This window comes from Anas platyrhynchos, chromosome 19 (genome assembly GCF_047663525.1).
Source record: "Anas platyrhynchos isolate ZD024472 breed Pekin duck chromosome 19, IASCAAS_PekinDuck_T2T, whole genome shotgun sequence".
In the NCBI taxonomy this organism is placed as follows: domain Eukaryota; kingdom Metazoa; phylum Chordata; class Aves; order Anseriformes; family Anatidae; genus Anas; species Anas platyrhynchos.
In genome coordinates, this window is record NC_092605.1 from 4,007,000 (window position 1) to 4,026,560 (window position 19,561).

General features: G+C 55.3%; 1 protein-coding gene across 10 annotated transcripts in view; it reads left to right on the plus strand.

Annotated features, from left to right (window-relative positions):
- CACNA1G (calcium voltage-gated channel subunit alpha1 G) overlaps positions 1 to 19,561 on the plus strand; it is a 129,846-nt gene that overhangs the window by 26,500 nt on the left and 83,785 nt on the right. For all 10 annotated transcript variants that reach the window (XM_072025594.1, XM_072025595.1, XM_072025597.1 and 7 more), the window contains exons 2-7: positions 6,842 to 6,953; positions 7,094 to 7,227; positions 14,687 to 14,784; positions 16,565 to 16,724; positions 18,591 to 18,882; positions 19,399 to 19,491. In XM_072025594.1, the coding sequence (XP_071881695.1) occupies positions 6,842 to 6,953; positions 7,094 to 7,227; positions 14,687 to 14,784; positions 16,565 to 16,724; positions 18,591 to 18,882; positions 19,399 to 19,491 (889 nt within the window). The remainder of the gene's footprint in view (positions 1 to 6,841; positions 6,954 to 7,093; positions 7,228 to 14,686; positions 14,785 to 16,564; positions 16,725 to 18,590; positions 18,883 to 19,398; positions 19,492 to 19,561) is intronic.

Here is a 19,561-nt window from a genome sequence, read left to right on the forward strand (position 1 = left end):
TCCCCTCCATCTGTGCGCTGCCCTGGGGAGGGGCGTAAATCACTGGCTGGTGAAAATAGGAAATGGGAAAATAGGAAATGTGCTGGTTTTGCTCAGGTTTTGAAGCCTGCAGGAGCCTCCCATGGCTGCTCCCTGCCTGTTTACGGGGGCTGCAGGGGTTTTCCACTTTGCCTGCCCCCACGAACCCTGCTCTGCCCTCTGCTCCAGCAGCGAAGTGCAGGGGGTGCTCTCCAAGCAAACACCCTAAACGCACAAATCTATTTTTCTCCGCTTTATCCCAGTCTGCCATCCCATGTGTTTGGGATCTCCTCCGCTCCGCCCTGCCCTCTCCATCCTTCCTGCTTCGGTCTGAGCCTGGCTGACCGCTGCGGAGTCCCCAGCACGGGACCGCTCCTGCCCCGCGTGCGGCCGCGCAGAGGCATCGCTGCCGCTCCTGAGCTCCGCGGGCGTTACATAAATCCGCCCCGTACCCGGCTCGTGGACGTCACCGAGCTCTGTCCATGCCCATAACATCATTGTTGCCATGGGAACCAGCGTACTTCCAAGGGGGAAAAAAGTAGAAGGAGACTAAAAAAAGGACAAAGAAGGAACAAAATAAGACAAATATGTGACATATCCCAACGACGTGTCGGTGTAGGATGTTGTAAAGATTGCGCCGCAACTTGTTTGGGAAGCCTTGCATAACGGTTTGGTCTTGGGCAATGCAGCAAGCTGAATCGGGGACGGTGGAAACCTGGGAGTACCCCAAATATCCCAAGCGAGGTGGAGGCTGTAGGGCACGGGCACTGCCCGCTGCAGGAAGCACGGATGATTTTGGGGCTCCTCGGGGCACCCTTGCCCTGCTGCTGGCAGCCTGTGCCCGGAGCTGTGCGGGAGGCTCTGTGCACACGGGGGCTTTGCCTTGCCGAGCACCAGCTTGCTGCACTTGTTTGCTGGGGCATGAGGGAAAGCTGCGGTGCAGCAAGCTCTTGGATTTCCTCGGTTTCCCCCTCGCCACGAGCGTGCATGGCTGGGAGGTGGCGGAGCGTCCTGCTGGGAATATTTCCTGGGTGAGCAGCCAGCAGTGCTGCTCTGCCATATCCATCACCAGCGAGCTCTAAGGGCAGGCTTTTTTAAGGGGAACTTTGCAACCAGTGTGTTTAAAAGCTGTGTATTTGGGGGTTGAGTGTGTATCCACTCCACACTTATGGCGTGGTGGGAGAAGGAGCCCTAAATATATTATCGAGCACCGGTGGTGGCTCCGGCGTACTTAGCGAGTTCTAAATTGTGACCCTCGGTTCCTCCTGCAGCGGGGGAGTCCATCAGGGAGGATTTTGCTGCTCACGACAGCATCTTGTCAAACGGCACACATGAGCTGCTGGGGAGGGCGCTGCTCCTTGGGGCTTCCTAACGGGGTGGGCTGGGAGCCACAAGGGATGGGGTGTCAGGGGATGGGGTGGTGGGGACAGGAGCCTGACCCCACAGCCCCGAAATGTCAGCAGAAGGTGCTGGAAAGGTGATGGGTATGGAGAGGGTGAGAGGTTGGGGTTTTGCTGAGTGCTGTTAGGGCAGCATGTTGGGAATGGTGTGGGAGGCTGGACCCAGGGCTCCCTGCGGTTCCTAACGGGTGTCCCAAGCCTCCGCCATGCCTCTCCCGCACCCCTCCGTGGGACAGGTGTGAGCAGGACAGCAATGGGAATCTGGGCTAAATTCACACCCAAGTGCTCTAGCTTGGGATTTTATCATGTTATTTAATTTCCTATCAAAAACCGCTCCCCCCCTCTGGGGCTGTTCCCGTGGCCGGGCTGCTGGTGGCCGTGCCAGCCCTCCCAGCTCAGGAGCTAATTGCCAGCGATACGCAGGGCTCTGCTTAAAAGCTCCAGCTCCTGAAGTTTGGGGATTATGCAAGGCACTCAGCTCGCAGGGTTCTTTTTATCTGCATTTTTTTTTTCTCTTTAAGCAGTAAGATTTTAAACCCTTTTGGTTGCTGGAAAAAAAAAAAAAAAAAGCTTGAAGTTTGAATCTAAAAGGCAAAGGGGAAACAATTCTGCAGCAGTCAGGCAAGCAAGAGCCTTGTCAGGATTTTTTTTTTTTCCTTTTTCTGACAAAACACCTCTTTTATCGTGCTTCAGCCCCTCCAAATACAGCATCCTTTCTCACTCCATCACCTGAGCAGGCTCCTCTGTGCTGCAGAGCAGGCGCCACGCTCCCCTGGAGCAGCAGCTGCGTTTCCCAGGCAGGGGGAAGCCTCCCCTGAGCATCTCTGGCAGCACAGGTTTGAAATCTTTGGGAGAAAATGAAAAGGCGGTTAAGACGATTAATCCCAGAAATTCCTATTTTCCTCTATTAAAGAGTTTTGCTTCCCTGCCAAGCAGCGATGAACCTCCTCTGCGCTCTGATGGGTGCCAGTGGCATTTTGGGGGCACTTTGTGGGGTTTTGGCTGCCTTTAGGTCTCGGTATGGCTGTGGTGCGGGGGGTGCCACAGTGCAGCACCTGCAAGGGCTGCAAGGAAAACTGAATGAAACGAAATTTCAAACCCTGTGGCATGAATAATCGGCCTGTTTGGGTTTCCCAGGTGTAATTGCAAAGCTGCAAGAATTAAAACAACCTCCCAGGGCTGAGGGGAAGCAGTCTGCAGAGCAAGGGGGGAGCACAAGAGGCCAGACAATGTCCCCAGAGGCCATCCCTGCCAAAACTTCATGTGTTCTTGCTTGTCCCCACACCATGGCCGTGCTTTCGGGGTGGCACCATGATGTTTGGAGAGCTCCCAGGGGCTGCGGTGCCTCTTGCATGTGCTGGAAGCACGACGTGGCTGCTGCCCTTAATTTTGAAGGAATACCATTAAAAAAATGAAATAAACCCCAATTAATTGTGCAGGGTTGGGGTAGGATTGCGGCAGGAATCCTGCAACCTTTCCACCAGGTGTGACATTCGGAGCCTTCTCCTGGTGGCCTGGGCGGTGGGTGGCAGAGCTGGGAAGGGGTTTTTATTTCCATATATTTTATTTCCATCCGTGAGGCAGATTAATTCTAAGGGCTTTTCACTTCCCTCGCGAGCGGCCTGAATTAATGTTTTAGGATTTTGGTGGCTGCCGCCTCCCTCTCCCCCAAAGGCCAGACCCTGGAAGTCCCATTATGCTCTTGTCAAAGGGGCTATTTCTGGAATTGATGATAGGAACGAAGCCTAAAACTCCGTTCTCATTAACGTCTGCGGCTTATCCCGGCGTCGCTCCTAAGCTGGTGGGACTCGGTGGCACTGCAGGGGAAGGCTGTCATTTCAACCCAATTTTCGCATCACATTTGCACAAGAATTTCCAGGCCTCGCCAGCACTTTCTGCAGGTTTGCTGAACAGCAGCAGCTGTCCCAGAGAGCAAAAACTTTGCAGGGCAGGAGGGAAATGCCCAGGAACTGTCCTGGTGCTGCCATCCCCGTGCCAAGGAGCGCGCCTGCAGCTGCTGCTGCCCTCCAGCAGCATCGTCCCTTTTAATTCCCTTGCTGGCAAATTTGATCCAAACTTCTGCAACCGAATCATAGCGAGCATAATGCAATATCTTTCTCTTTTGATTATATTAAGCTGGGTAGCGCTGGCTAATTGAATCCTGGGTTCTTGCCTCTTAATTACGGGAGGTCGTGCTCAGCCGTGCGCACGCAGGTGGCGCCGGGGGGAGGCGTTTGAGGGCGTTCGTTCAGGGTGAAGGCTCCTTTCCTCGCAAGCGCTTGGCTTCTGGGGGTTTTTATTTTCTTGTGCTTTTCATTATTTACAATTTCAGAGAGAGGTCACGGCAAAAGTCTTGCTGGATCTTTCTGGAAAGGGAGCACCTGTGAGTGTGTCAGCTCCGACCAAGCCGATGGTAAAATTGTGGGGTTTTAAGAATGGCTTGGGGTGGGCAGGTGACCCCAAAAGCGGGGACTCTCCAGCGTCCCGTGGCATGGAGAGGACTGTTTTGAGTATTGGTCGTGCATGTGTGACACGGGTTCCCTGCACCAGGAGGGCACAGCCACCGCAGGGCCAGCTCGGCACCAGCAGTGCCTTGGCGCAGGATGTGGTCCTGATGCGGTGCCACTCAGCGTGGCAAGGAGCAGTGGGGTCTGTGTGGGGCTTCCTAAGCCCCGTGCTGCCTGCTTGGTTTGCCCCTTCGCTGCCAAGGCAGCAGCAGCAAGCAGTATTCAATAAAGCACCTTCTGCTGCTGCTAATTGAAGTTTTCCTTTGTCAGCCTCTCCCTCAAACAACAGTAGGTACAAAGCCATAGCCATCAGCACTTTGTGTGGCTCTGAAAATCCCATTAGCAGAAGAAAGAGCTTGAAGTTCCATTCAGCTGGAAAAAAAAAAAAAAAAGGGAAAAAATAAAATAAAATAACCCCCAACCTTGTGATCTATCAGCTGCACATTAACATATCGCCCTGTGCACCAGCAGGCTCCTGTGCCGGCCCTGCCCCGGGGATATTTAATCAGGGAGAAGCGTTATATTGGACTGAAAATGTGTTTGCCTGAGGGAGCGATGTGCTGATAAGTGGGTCTGCGGTCAGAGCCGGGCAAAGAAAAACACCAGCAGCGGATAAAATCCCATCCTGCTCCTGGCCACCCTCTCCCCAGACTGTTTTTCCACCCGAGGGGTGCCTGTTCTCAGAGCTGGGGTGCCCGTCGTGGCAGTGAAGGCAGGGACCAGGCACCCACCCAGGTCATGTTCTCATTTCGGCCACGTGAGGAGAGCTGGGCCTGTCTTCTGCCGCCGGGAAAGAATTTATTTGCAAGGATTTGCCTGGCTGGGGAAGCTTCCATCTGTCCGTCTGTCTCGTCGGGTTCCCATCCGACCGAGCGGGCTCCTTCTGAGCCTTGAATATTTCGCGCAGCCCTTGTCAGACGCACACTCATTCTGTCACCAATTTGGGATCTTGCAGGCTTTTTTTTTTTCCTCTTTAATTCCTGATTTTCTCGAAGGGCTTTGCAGTTCATCACTGGCAGAGCCGTGGATGCTTTCCAAGCCCCCCCAGGCCAGAGAACGCCCGCGGATTTGGCGCGGCTGCTACCGGAGCCTCCTGCCCCCTCCTGCAGCGCGCCCTCCGTGCGTGCCCCCGCAGGGCTATATTTGGGATAAATATTCCAGCCCGTAGCCGCAACCTGACAGTCGGAATTTCTATTCCGATATCTTGTAAACATTTCTTCAGATTAAAGGATCCAGATTGCCAGGGACCGGGCGGTGACTCAGCTCCGTGTGATTTCGCAGGAATCGGAGTGGGGTCGTCCTGCGGCACCGCGTGCTCCGGCCCTGCGCCCCACCGGGCAGGCACCTGCTGGTTCCCCCACACCTTTTCCTTCTCCAGGCCGATAACGCGACAGCACGGGCTCCAAAACATCGCCCAGCTCTGCATCGCAGTGAAAGCTCTCGTCTGACGGGGGCTGCACTCGTTTGGGTGCCGGCACCGAGCTGCTGGCAGCTCCCCGAGCGCTGCCTGCCTCGTGCCAGGGCTGGTCGGCCTCACCAGACACGTCCCAGGCTCACCTCCAGGGCTCTGCACCCACCAGCTGCAGCGTGGTGTCCTTGTTATCCCTCAAATGAGATGCAAACCTCTAATTGCAAGGTGTTGAAGGTGCGGCGAGGACCTGCCTAAAGTGCGGCTTGATCCAGCCCAAAGGCAAGCGTGGAGCAGGGGCCAAGAGCTTCCAACCCAGCCTCTCCCCTCCAAATTTACTTTTCCAGGCTTCAGCCCTATAGAAGACCCTGCAGCCACCAGGCAAGGACGTCCCCAACACCGGGCACGGATTGGGGCACCCGCTTGACGTGCTCTGCCTTCCCCCTTGCAGCTGGAGGTCAAGGCTTAAAATATTCCTGAATACAACGGGACCCAGAGCGTCCTGCCCGCAGCTGGAAGCCCTGGTGCTGGCAGATAACCCCGGTGGTGACAGGTCCTTGGTTTCGTGTCCTTCTGCCCTTGGCAGCCAGGAGTTGGCTGGAAGAAGGATGCAGAGATTCAGTACCAGGCTCGAAGCTTCCCCAGGAGGATTTGCTGCAGCAACGCGCCTTGCTCTGTCCAAGCAAGTGCTCAGAGCCTGTCCCAGCAGCTCAGCTCTTCGGCGTTGCTCTGAGAGGCAACGTTTGGGCAGGGGATGGGCTCTGTGGGGCCTCACGGCAGCCCTAAGCCTTTTAGGCGGCCAGTTAATGTTTTTGACAGCCTTAATTTGGACTGGGAATGAAAAGTTCAATCACTGGCTGCAGGGAAACGCCCCTGGGATAAGCTGTGACATAGTTAATAGAAAATTGTAATGTTGTTAAAGTGCTTTTCTGTGAAATGCCAGGAGAGGAAATTAATGGCGTGTTTTTTTCTAAAAGTTTATATCATTCTTTTAATTTAATTTTTTAATCCATCATATCAGCACTCAGCAGTCTCGCCATGCAACTTTAATTTTATAGCGTTTTTCACATTAGCCACGGCCACTGATGTCACCACGGGGAAAACATGCCACTGGTTTGCCACTTGGGTACCAAACAGCAGGCAGGGTCTCCGTGCAAAACCCCAAAATCTGACCCTTGGGCAGCAGCTCTTGGCGTGCGCCTTGCTGGAAAGACAAGGATTGTCTTTGATTCAGCGGTGACTGCTGGTGTGCTGCGTTTGGGTGTTTCTTTGTGCCTGGTGCCAAATGGAGGTGAGGGAAGAAGGGGTAAGAAAAGGATATTTTAAAGTTTGATGGGAGTTTTATGGAAAACTTGTGGTATTTAAGTGCACCAACCTGGGGAGCAGCAGGGCGAGGAGAGACAGCATGTGGGGTGTCCCGGATGGGACAAAACACCTTGGGGTCCTGCTGGCATCACCCCCCTTCTTTTCCCTTGGCACCGCTGCTTCCTTGACCGCGCTCCATGCAGCTGGTTTGAGCGGGTGAGCATGCTGGTGATCCTGCTCAACTGCGTGACGCTGGGCATGTTCCACCCCTGCGAGGACATCGCCTGCGACTCACCGCGCTGCCGCATCCTGCAGGTATGGCCGGGCACACGTGGCTTTGGGGTGGGAGGGCTTCAGGACCCTTCCCCACCCAGCAAAAAGCTGCGGTGGCCGGCAGCGGGGCCGTGCGCCCTTCGTCCCGCTCCCTTTTCATCCCGCTCCCTTTCCTTTGGCAGAGCTTCGACGATTTCATCTTTGCCTTTTTTGCCGTGGAAATGATAGTCAAGATGATCGCGCTGGGGATTTTCGGGAAGAAATGCTACCTGGGAGACACCTGGAACCGCCTGGACTTCTTCATCGTCATCGCGGGGTGAGTCGGGCAACCTCTGGGCAACCTCTTCCCAACCACCCTTTCCATGAAGAAATCCTCCCTGATATCCCCTCCAAACCTTCCCTGGTGCAATGTGAGGCCGTTACCCTCTCCTGTAGCAGGGACACCAGCCCAGAGGGGACCCGCTGGTTGTCTCCATCACCCATGAGAGAGATCTCCAGTGCCTGGTGGCGGTGATGGCAGTGTACTGGTGATGTTTGGCTCACAAGCACTGTTGGGGATGCAGCAGGAGCCGTTTGCTGCAGTTTTTGGCCAGCACATGCATGTCCCGTGCCGTGCGGCCACCCTGCCTGGCGCTGGGCTTGGCTCCGCGGCGCTGGGGGCTTGGGTTTCATGCAGGCTGCCCGACGGGGGGGGGTGTTCAGCAGATTGTTTGAAGCGCGGAGAGCTGCCTTCCAGGGAGGATATTTCAGTGAAATGTGCGTGATTGCCCTCTTTGTTGTTTTTGAGGGAAAGCAACCAAGTTTGCCTTTTTGAGCGTTTTCCTTTCCGAGGCACCTGGTTTGAGTTAAGGCTCCTCCAGCACCCGAGAATCTCCTGGCTGGGGCTGCAAATCCACATGAAAAGTGCCTGGCCCCCGGCCAGGGCGCTGAGTTTTTTTGGCACAGGATTCGCTCACCGGCCCTCGCCTCCCCTCCCTCCTCCAAGAGCCCAGAGACCTTTTGGGAAAATGGCGCTTTTTTTTTTTTTTTTTTCTAATTTTTTTTTTCTTTCCCCTCCTCGCTTTTGATAGAGCTGCAGATCAAATTTACTGGATTTTCCTGGAAAGGAGCGGGGCCCCTCCAGGCTGGGCCGTTTCCCAGGCGAGGGTGTCAGTGGGGCGCCTGCCGTCTGCCGTACAGGGCGAGGAGCCTGCAGGCTTCCCTTACAGCCCCTGGTGTGCGCCCCTGTGGGGAGCTGGGGGCACCGCGAAGGTGGCCCAGTACAACCAGTAAGGGGGTGGCAGGTCTCCCAGTGCGCCCCTAGGAACTTGTTGCTGGAGGGGCCGAAAGATCCCAGATTCCTCTTGAGTTCTTTGTGATTTCTTGGAGCAGGATGAAGCGTGATGAGGAAGGGGACCTGAGTGTGCTGTGCTGTGCTGTGGGGGTGGCGTGTTTGGGGGTGCTGCACTGCCCCCCCAGCCCTCTCCCATCCTCTTTAGCTTGTCTGGCGTTTGGAGCCCAGGTTATATCGATGCCCATGACGAGCCCCCCATCATGCTGGGTGTCTGCTGCTGTTCCTCCAGGCTCTCCTAACCCTGCCCTAATTCCTACATAGCTGTGCTGTGCTTCAGCATCAAACTGCCCGCCTGCCTCCTGCACCTGAATGGGAGCCTGGGTTCAGCCCCATTCCCCCACGGAGCCCTGGGTGTGGGTTCGGGCACCTGCATCCCCCGGGGCGCGGCGGCTTCATTAGCTCCAGCAGTTCGCAGCCTCGCAGCCTGCCCGCCTTGGTGCCTGCTGCCAGGTCAGCTTTGCCTCTCGCTAAATGATCGGCCTTTCCTTTTTGTGCTCGAGCTGTTCCCATCTGGACCCCGTCACAAGCAATTCAGCTGACAAAGGATCGAACTGGCTGTAGGGGCGAAGGCAGAGCCTTTCCCTCGGTGCGCGCGGGGTTTGTCTGCGGCCGCTCGTCCCGCTGCTCTCCCCCAGCCTCCCCATCCATCCTGGCCCCCGCTGCCTCCTGCTCCAGCATCGCTGCTGTCCTAGGGACCCCTCGCTGTCCCCCTGCGGTGCCAAGTGCTGGGGACAGCTGCAGGACCGGGGCTGCTGCCATAGCAGGGGACATCAGGGGACCAGAGCCTGGAGTGAAGGTGTAGGTAGAAAACACCTTAAGGACGAGACCAAAAGGCAAAGACAAGACCAAGGGTCAGGTCCCAACCCAGTAAAGTGGGGGTACGGTGCAGGTGATGTGCTTGGGGCATCCCAGGATACAGGCTTGTGGGGAAATTGGGGAATTTTCCAGGACTGAGCTGTGGAGGAGAGCAAGCATCAGGGCAATGCCCTGAGCCTCTCTGGGTTTGTTAGATACCCCATAAAGCAACTGGGATTTTAACGTGGGTCTCATGGCAGGGCTTCACCCAGCCATTCACCCCTCAGAGCCTGCCCCAAATCTCCCCCTGCCCCTGAACCTCCTTGCAGAGGAGGCAGCTCAAAGCTCTGCTTCTGCCTGCCCGCTGCTTTCCTCCCTGCGGGCAGACCTCCCGCGGAAACCCTTCGTAACCGTGACCAGCCTAGGACAGGCTTGCTTCCAAAAAAAAGGAAAAAAAATGGCATTTCAACCATTTCACCCTCCCTCCTCGAGAAGTTTCTGGCCCTGCCGGGGGCTGTGGTCGCAGAGGAACCAATTTCTTGCGTATTTGCCCCAAAGGCAGTGCCGCTGGGCGGTGCTGGGCTGGCCACTTGCGCAGCGTGCCGTTAAGTACTTCTCAGCTCTGTTAAACTGTCCAGACCAATCTCATGAGCTCATGGAGAATAAATGACTTCTTTGTGACAATGTAATGCAATTAGCACTAATTGTAGAGAGTGTAATGTCTGCAACACATCTCTGTAATTACAGCAAAACTTGCTGCAGATGAGGGGAGCGCTACACAGACAAAACTCCGCTTGGTGAAGCACAGCTTTGGCTGGAGGTTACGGAGCTGTGTGGGGAAAGGGAAAAAAAAAAGTGACGAATCGCATAATTATGTTCCTTTATTTTGAAGGAGAGGATTTGGGGAGTTTGCTTTTTCAAGGAGCGCTTGAAGGTTACCAGGCGCTGTGTGCCGGCTCCCGCTGAGGGTGGCTCGATGGGATTTCGACCTCTCACGGCGTACAAAGTGGAAGTGCCAAGGACGGGTGCTTGTTTACACCCAGAAATGTGCAGGATCTCTTGCAGGCTCAGCTGGCGAAGCGTGGCTGTGGGGTGCTGATGCTCCTGGCCCCCTGGGGACCCACAGCCACGCTCTGCCCCAAAAACCAAACCGTGCTCAGCAAACCAAACACAAAGCAGCAAAACCTCGCGGTTTGGGCGTTCCCCCAGGAGGGGGGCTTGCATCAGGTGAGGATTTGGTGCCTGCAGGGCTCCTCTGGGGCTCTGGGTCGGCATCTGCCTTCCTGCCCCCCCCCCCGCAGGCAGGGCTGTGCATCATCTGTGTGTGAGCTGCGCGGCTCTGCTCTTCCTCTGCGCTCAGCCAGTTGTTTGGCCAAGTGTCCCGTTTGCGCCTTGCTCCTTGGAGCGGTGACGGGCCTCTCAGAGGGCTTTCTGACAAAGTTAAACACTTCTGGAATATTTTGCTTACAGTTCGGGAGGAGCTGGGGCTGGAGGTGGCTGGCAGCCCGCTTGCTTTTGAAGCAGACATACCAATTCTTTTTCCCTTTGCTTCCTGAGCACTTCTTGTAATGTTTGTTTTCTTTTTTTTTGTTCTCCCTGTGCTGAAGGCAGTATTAAAGGGTTAGCTCCACTGAAGCTTTCATAAACAACTCTTAAGGATGTCTTGCTCCCTCCTGTCTTCGAGTGCTGAGTTTCAGGGCTGAGATATGCTGCAGAAAGCGTTGACGAGTTCGTGGGTAGCAGAGAGCAAGAGACGCACTGCGTTCCCTTGCTCCACCTGAAACAAAAGCACAGGACGGTTTCTGAAAAGCTCTTTAGCCAGAAATTGGGCACGGAGACAATTCTGCCAGGTGGGTCGCTGTGGGGAGCATCGATCCCATGCCCGTGGTACCCAAAGGATGCGTGCTGGGGGTGATGTTCCCAGCCCGTGGCCTTGATCTCTTGGTGCCTTTGTGCTTCAGAGGCAGGCAGGGCTCCTCCGAACTGTGCTGCAGCCGCACGAGGCACCCAGGGCACCTCAGCAAACGGGGTGGGCATGGGGAGGAAAGGCAAAGCACGGGGTGTGGGATCCCCTGCTGCAGCCTCCTGGTGTGACACGGGGCAAAGGCTCCTCCTTCCCCTTTGTCCCTTAAAAAAATAATAATAATAGAAAAATAATAATAGAAAGGTGGGGGCGAAAGCTACTTTTTTGTGCCCACTCTGTTTGCTCACAGTGGTCTCCAGTGCCTCGGGGCACCTTGGAGCAGCACCCCGGGACCTTGGCTGCGCGGTGCCGGCGGTCAGGTAATTGTGTGTGTGAGCAGCGGGGTAATTGTGCGTGTGATTGGTGGGGTAATTGTGCGTGTGAGCGGGTGATTTGCACACACAATTACCCGATGTGCAGCCGCCCTCCCTGCCGACTGCAGCAGAGGCCGTGCCCGGCCCTCAACGACACCAGTGCTGCCAGCCGGCCACGGGGAGCCTCCTGCCTTGTCCCCGGGGGGCAGCGGTGGCAGAACCAAGCCAAGCCACCAGCCGTGACCCCAAACCTCTGTGTGTCCCCATGGGGGTCCCAGCTTGGCCGTGGGGTGCTTTTGGTGAACGCCTTGGTGCGCTCCCTGCCAGCCTTGGTTCAGGGAGGCTGCTGTTTGCAGCAAGCCCTCAGCAGCCGCCCTCACAGCCCGGCTGACTCAAACCTACCTGCAAAAAGGGGTATTTTGGGGAAGTTTTCAGACTTTTTTTTTTTTTTGAGAGAGAGAAGTCTTGTTTCTCTCAGCTTTTCAGCTTGAGCTGAACTTGCTGCTGCTCCAAAAGCCTCGTTTTTCAGGTGTCCTGGCTGGGACTCACGGTGCCTCTGCACGGCCGGATCCAGGGGCTCGCACTACCTCCACCGCTTTTATTTTTATTCCGTCGGGCTGGAATAAAATGGAAATTTTTCAAATTAACAACGCCCACGGATGCGGTGAGACTCGCGAGGCTCAGAAAGCAACGCCTGAGCGAAAAGCAGAGCACGGCGAAGCCTGCGAGGGCCGGGAGGAAATTTCATCCCGGCTTTCTCCAGATACGGCACCACCTAAATAATTCGCCTTTGTCTTTCCCAGCGCTGATGGCTTCATATCATCCACCCATTGCTGCGCTTTGTAGATAAGGGACGTCTGTGTGCCCGGGGTTGGAGAGCTCCTAGCGCTTCGTAAATCTGCATCCCGGGAGAGCTGTGGGGGTGAGGGACGGCTCTTGGGGACACGGCCCCAGTGCAGGTGGGGGCTGTCACCTTGCAGCTTTGGTCATCTCGGTCACGTCCCCACCTGCGTCATGTCCCCAGGTCCTTGGCTGTCCCCGTGCTGCGGGTGGCAGGGGGGCAGGATGGGGCCACCCAGGGCGCTGCGGGGGGCTCCCGGTGGAGAGCTCACGGCTGTGGGCACAGCTCCATCCGCAGCCCTGCCTGGCAGCATTTACATCCCATTTAGATCAGACACAGCCCAGCGAGCTGCCAGGCCATCCCCAGGTGGGATGGGAACAGGCTCCTGCTGCCTGCTCTGTCCGGAGCCACTCCTCATGTGCCCTGTCTGTCTGTCTGTCTGTCCGTCTGTCCCAGCACCTCTCCCTGTGGGAGGAGTGCTTGCCAGAGGCTGCATCAGCTCTTTTCATGAATCCCCCCCCCCAGCAGCTCGTCGTACGCCTGGCTTTGCAGATGCTCTGGTGGTATTCTTAGAAAGTCCAAAATGTTTCCGAAATGTTTCCTCTTTCTGAATAACTCCGGTGACCGGGGGCTGCCGAGCTCTCCAATGAGTCTCAGTGTCTGATGCGGATCCACCCTAGTTAATGCCGAGCGTTTTTCTGAACTGTTAACGTTGCTGGGCACTCGGGATCACAGCAGAGGCTCTGACAGGCATCGTGCTCGCACATTTGAGCAGAAATGACATTCGAGCTGGAGCTTTGTCGTGGGCTTTTTACACCGCGGATTCTCAGTGCGCTGATGCGATACGGGCGGGTAAATGCTCCTGTCACCTCCCCGGTGCTCAGCATCCTGGTGTTTGCTCTCTTTGGGGAGCTTTGCTGGCCGGGGACTGGATTGATCCCTCCTGTGCATGGGAGGAGACCTCTGAGCTGCTGGGTGCTTGCTGGTGCTGCCTTTTGGTGACTGTTTCCCCCGCACCCACCTGCTCCCAGTCCTGGTATTGAGCTCTTTGCTCAAGGTAGTGGGATCCTTTTTTTTTTTTTTTTTTTTTTTTTTTAATTTGACATTATAATTGTTTTTTAGTATGTTAAATCAAACCGCGTTCTACAACATGCCCTTTGCAGATTACAAGCACGCTCATCTCGGGGAGTGAGTCTGGAGCTGTCATTAATCAGAAAACGATTTGTCTTGGTGCAAATAATCATGTGCTGCTCTGAATTTTGCTGTTCGCCTCTGTTTTAATTACGGATGAAAGAAAAGCAGTATGTTCGACATGGGCTTTTTACCAGAATCCTGCAAACCATATGAAAATCTTATTTCTGAACACCGAGGGGTATTTTAGAGCTGTTAGAGGCCGGGGAAGCTTTGGTGGCTCTCCTTGGGGGGGACACAGCTCCGGAGTAGGGTCAGTGAAGTCAGGGTCAGAAGAATTTATTGAGGCTGCTTTGGTCTTGGCTATGGTTTGTCATCATCATCCTTGGAGCCTACCAAGGGAAATGGGGTGAGGTATCACTGCGTCAGGTGTGGAGCTGTAGGTTTTGGGGATCACACCAAGAGCAAATCTCCAGGCTGGGACAGGGGTGGAGATGGCTGGGAGCAGAGATCCTGGCTGTGAGAGGGGGCTGGAAGAGCTGGCTTTGTTTGGCTTTGCAGAATGGAGGCTGGGAGATGTGCTTTGTGCTCTGTCAATACGTCGGGTGGGTAAACACCGGCGACACGGAACGGCTCCAGGAGCAACTTAAAAGGCAGCGCTGGCGTAAGAGCAAATGCATGTGAGCTCGCCCTGAATAAATTGAGGCTGGAAATTAGGCTGCTAACCATCAAAGCTGGAGGGAGGGAACCACCCAACTCGCTTCAAGATGGAACTTGATAATTTTCGGAAGAGATTAATATCCTGTGGTTGCCTGCAGCAGCAGGAGCCCGGCTGTGCAGGGAGCCTCGCGGTTCTGTCGTCGCGTTTGCCTGGCTCTGCCTCTTCAGAGATGCTTTTCGGCAGGTCTCTCGTGCTTTCCTCCGGGATGAGGGCCAAATCCCAGCAGTGACATAGCCGGTGGCCCTGCTGTGCTTGAGCAAAGGCGTTGTGAGCAGGGTGAGATGGGGCTGGGCTGCCCCAGGGGCTCCCACAGGTGAACTGCAGCCGTGGGTGAAGTCAGGTGAAGGTGGTGCCTCGTTGTGCTGGGCTGTGAAATGGGAGCAATCCGTCATTATAAACAGGGCTCTGCCTGGCAATTTCCCTCCCGCAGTGAGCAGGGACTTTGAGAAGCTTCTGCCCTGGATCCTGTGCAGAAGCAGCAACCAGAGCAGATGAGAGAGAGGCGAGAGACCCGGCTGTGTGCGCTCGTTGACTTTATTCCGATAAACAACCCTTAATGAATTCCTCTGGTAAACCTTTCCGAGGGGAGAGAGGCAGTAAAATTCCCTCGGTGAGCAGCTGGCGGGCGGTTTGATGATCCCGGAGACCCTTGACGCTCGTCCCTGTGTGCCTTGCAGGATGCTGGAGTACTCGCTGGACCTGCAGAACGTCAGCTTCTCGGCCGTGCGCACCGTGCGCGTCCTGCGGCCTCTCAGGGCCATTAACAGAGTCCCCAGTAAGTTGGATTTTTGCTCTTCCCTTTATAAATCTCTTATATCCGTGCCCCAAAGGTGGAAGAACAAATGAAGGGATGCAGGTGGCGGGGAGCCAGCAGCCTTCCCCATGCAGCATGGGCAGAGGGATCCGAGCCCTCCCTGCACTCCCCCAGCCTTTCCCGGAGAAGCTGGGACACAGAAATCGTGTCGTGCCTGGAGGCAGCCCCTGGGAGGCACCGAGGAGCCTCCTCATGCAGCATCTCTTGCTCCACCACCCACAGCTGGTCCGTGCAGCATCCCTTGCCTGCAGAGCTGCATGGGTGCCCATCCAGGTACTCCAAGCCTAGAAGAGCCCCAGTTTTTGTAAATTTAGCATAGCCCACTCTCAAACTGATGGCCATGTGCAGTTCTACCTGCTGGTTTCACCCTAGAGAAGATCTCTCACCTGTCCTAAGAACCGAGGTACTGGTTTTAATGTGAAATAATTCATCCAAGCCTTTTTCTCCCTGGGAAGCAAAGCATCTGAGTCCTTCTGCTGGGGGATTCACAGCCTCTTGTGAGTGCAGCGATGCTCTGAGGCTTGTGAAGTACCCAGGGAACACCAGGAAACACTGCAACATTGTGGTGCTGGATTCAGCCTTGTTTTAGCCAAATTACCTCCAAGCCTGAACCCCTGCACCTCGATGAGCACTGATCAGCTCCAGCTCTGTGCTGGAACTGCCTGGGCTCTGTTTATTTGTCTTGTCCCGACTCAACCTGGTTTGCTGCTGCTGGTTCAGGCGTTACGGTACCCTCCGAATCCTCTCTGTGATGTTTGTTTTTTTCCCTGTTGCTGAACTGACGGCTGGCTGAATTTATCTGCCACCGTCTGACCGGGGATGTAACTCCCTTAATGTGTTTTCAAGTCCCGGGTAATTCGTCTTGGCTCCTGTGCAACGTAGGTATGATGGGATAGAAATATAAGGTGGGGAAAGCAAGAGGAGGGTTTTGTATGATGATAAATGCAGCAACCGTGGAAAGTCGCTCCAGTCAATTAGGAGTTGACTCATGGTGGTTGCTCCCCATTAGAGGAGTGAAAGGAGAAACCTGATGGAGGAGACGACAACATCAGAAAGCTTCTTGAAGTATCAAAGTAAAGGGAGCAATAGTAAGGGTTCCTTTAAATGAAAATCAATGCAAGCGAGTGAGAGAATGCAGAAGATGGGGAAGGAAGGGGAGAGAGAGATGAGCAGAATATTACAGAGATGTCAGATAAAATCAATTTTTTTGTGTGTAAATGTCAAGTTGAAGTCACCATCAATTTGTCTTTGTTACAGAACTGGCTGTTCCTGAGCTCGTGAGAATAAACTGCCAGAGAAAATCCCGTGTTTGAAGGAAGAGAGGGGATTTAGGGTAGACGAGAGGAGTTAGGAAGGGAAGGGAATGTTAATACAGCCTGAGTGGGGAAAGCAATAGGGCTGAGCAAGGGAGGTGTCAGAGCCGGATCTTGGAAGGAAAGGGGCTGGTAATGGGCAGAAAACTCTGAGAGGAAAAGAGGATTTGGGATGGGGAATGGAGGAAGGGAGAGGAGAGGGGAAGGTGGGTTGTGTGCCCAGGAGTGGGGCCGGGCTGGATGGGGGTACCTGGGCTGGTGGTGGGGCCAGGAAGCTGCAGGGACCTGCAGCAAAGGGGATGAGGAGAACAGAGGGGAAGGAAGGGTGTAGGTGGAGGGGATAAGGAAAAGGTCAGGAGGCCGTGGATGGAAGGAGAAAATTCAGTGCAGATTTTCCTTCTTTGGTGACCGCTTCGTCCTCCCCTCAGGTATGCGCATCCTGGTGACGCTGCTCCTGGACACGCTGCCCATGCTGGGGAACGTCCTCCTCCTCTGCTTCTTCGTCTTCTTCATCTTCGGCATCGTGGGAGTCCAGCTGTGGGCGGGTTTGCTCAGGAATCGCTGCTTCCTCCCCGAGAACTTCAGCATGTGAGTCCTGTGGCCGGAACATGGGGGGCATCTGGGCTGCCCTCCAGCAGAAAGCCCCGGCCCTTTGTGCATGGTCCCGGCTCCAAAATGCCACCACGGATCCCACCATGGTGCACGTAGATGGAGTCAGGTCAGCAATTTGCCATTCACATCCCACAGTGCTGCCCTTCGCCCTCGGCCGGCGCTGGGAAGCCTCGGTGATTGATAAGAGCCTCCAAGAAAACAGCCAGGCTTAAGAGTCGGGGCTTTCTAAATTCAGCAGATCATTAACGTGTGACCTTTTCGGCATTCGTCAGGGTGCCGAGACCTGAATCCCATTCAGCAGCTGGGAGTGCTCATTGCTATGGCATTCATGGTCCCACCTGAACCCCAGGGGAGGCTGATGGAGCTGGGCACGCACTTCACGATGCCAGACGCTTCTTAGTCTCGGAGCTGGAGACAGTCCCTGCCTAAAAGTGCTAATTTTTGACAGATCCCAGCCCCCAGGTTTGCACTCGGTGATTTGGTTGTCTTCACATACAGCAGCCGTGCTGCAAATAGTGCCGGGAGCCCAGCGCTGCAAGGAGCATCCCAGCTTGGCAGCCTTTGGGACTGTAATTAGGGCTTCTCAGATGCAAAGCAGCTCCAAAGATGTCACCTCTCAGTGCTTCGCCTCCAAACGCAGCCTCCCCGGCACTGATCCAGCTGGATCCACACCGGGATGCACGAGTGTGTAAGGCAGAGGCTCTCCCTTTGCACACCCGAAGATCCCGATGGGCTCCCAAACCTGGAGGCACCTCTTATCCTCTCCCACACGTCCCCTGACCACCTGCCATCCCCTGCAGGCTGTGTCCCCCAGGGGAAATCAGGGAACCATTACCAGGGCAGGACCCCGCTAATTAAATGGCATTAGGGCAGGGGGACTCCTTCACCCTTGGGTAAATCCAACCGAGCTACAGGTTTGGGTGCTGCTTAATTGAGGCAGAATTCCAGGGGTTTTGGTAAGCTCTGAAGGGTATTACAGGCAATTCTGCAGGATTTAAGCGGGCTGAACTAGGCTTAAAAATATCTTTGCGAGCTTTAGTGGGAGCACTGGCGGCATTAAGGAGACAGCTCCTTGCTCTGCAAGCAGCCAGCTTCTGGCCGGCCATGGCTTGTTTCAGCTCTCTGAGTGTTTTTGCCATGCTTGTTGTGGTGAGGCCACCCGCAGAGGGAGTTTATAGCTTATCTATGGGCTGAACAGGCACTGAGTTGTAGATGGAGGCCGTGCCTCTGGTTTTAGGAAGGCCTGGGAGGTCTGTGTGCATAGAGTCTTCCTAAGCTGTGCTCAGCATCACTGGGACAGGAGATACAGGAGCTTAAAGTGGCCAATTTCCGTCTTAGTGCAGCAAAGAGGGTTCAGAGAAGAGCTGCCGGGCTAAGCCCTGCTCTGAGAGCCCCAGGTCAATGCTGTTGGTCCTCCAGATGGAGAGACTCTTCATAATGCCATCAGAGGGGTCGCTCTAAAGCCACGGCACAGCAGTGCTTCAGCAGTCTGACCAACCTCTTCCACTCCTCCTCTGATTCCTTTTTCTACTCCTCTATTTCCATCTGTTTCGCCCCTTCTATTGATGAAGAGTTTGTATGGGGCAGGGAGCAGGGGTTCCAGCCCCACCAGCAACCCACTGAGTGCACTGCCTCGGTTTTCCTAAGCCCCAGCAGGGACATCATCTCCCCCAGAGGGGCTGCAGATAGGCCAGGGGAATTTAAGCAAAAAAAACCCAACAAACAAAAACCCCTTGACGATGCAGAATAAAAGATGTCACTTTGTGTTGTCGCCTCAGTCGTTATCATGCCAGACTGCCCGCAGTCGGCGTGCAAACCCCAGCCCTGTCTGGCCCCTTTCAGCCCCTACGCAGTGGATTTGGAGCGGTACTACCAGACCGAGAACGAGGACGAGAACCCCTTCATCTGCTCCCAGCCCCGCGAGAACGGGATGCGCTACTGCCGCAGCATCCCCACGCGCAGGGAGGAGGGCCTCGAGTGCACCCTGGACTACTACTCCTACAACGACACCACCAACACCTCCTGTGTCAACTGGAACCAGTATTACACCAACTGCTCAGCTGGGGAGCACAACCCCTTCAAGGGCGCCATCAACTTCGACAACATTGGCTACGCCTGGATCGCGATCTTCCAGGTGAGCCTGGCGTGAAAACTGCCACGGAGCAGGGGTGGGATGGCTGGTGGTGCCTCTCCAGATGTTGTGGGGCTTTGCAACCTGTTTCCCAAGGCTGTGGTGCACCAGCAAGCCCTTCTGTAGTAGCACAAGGATGCTCGAAATGGCAGGGAGACAGCTTGATGCCTGCTTTGATGATGGTTTCGTGGGCAAAAGTCTGGTCCCAAATGTTGTGTGGGTGCAGGAGGAGTGTCCTGATGTGGACCGTGGCCTCATGCCTGCTGTTCCCTCTGCAAAGTGCAAAGTTGGCCCTTCATCCAGCCAGAAAAGAAGGGTTGGATGCAGCCCTCACTGGGCGCCACCAGCAATGTGGCTGTTGGTACTGGTGGCAGTGGGATTTGGTTCCTCGCTGTCCCGTATTGCTCCCAGACCGGCTATGGGGTGTCTGAATTGGCCCAGGCAGGAGAAATGTTGCTTGTTCTCTTGGTGCTGTAACGGGGCCTCGCCGTGTTGGTTTTCCCTTCCTGCCCCCACCAGGTCATCACGCTGGAAGGCTGGGTGGACATCATGTACTTTGTCATGGACGCGCACTCCTTCTACAACTTCATCTACTTCATCCTCCTCATCATCGTGAGTGGCCTCGCGGGGACGGGGGGGTCTCCTGGTGTTGTGGAGGGCGTGGAGTGGCTGAGAGGAGCAG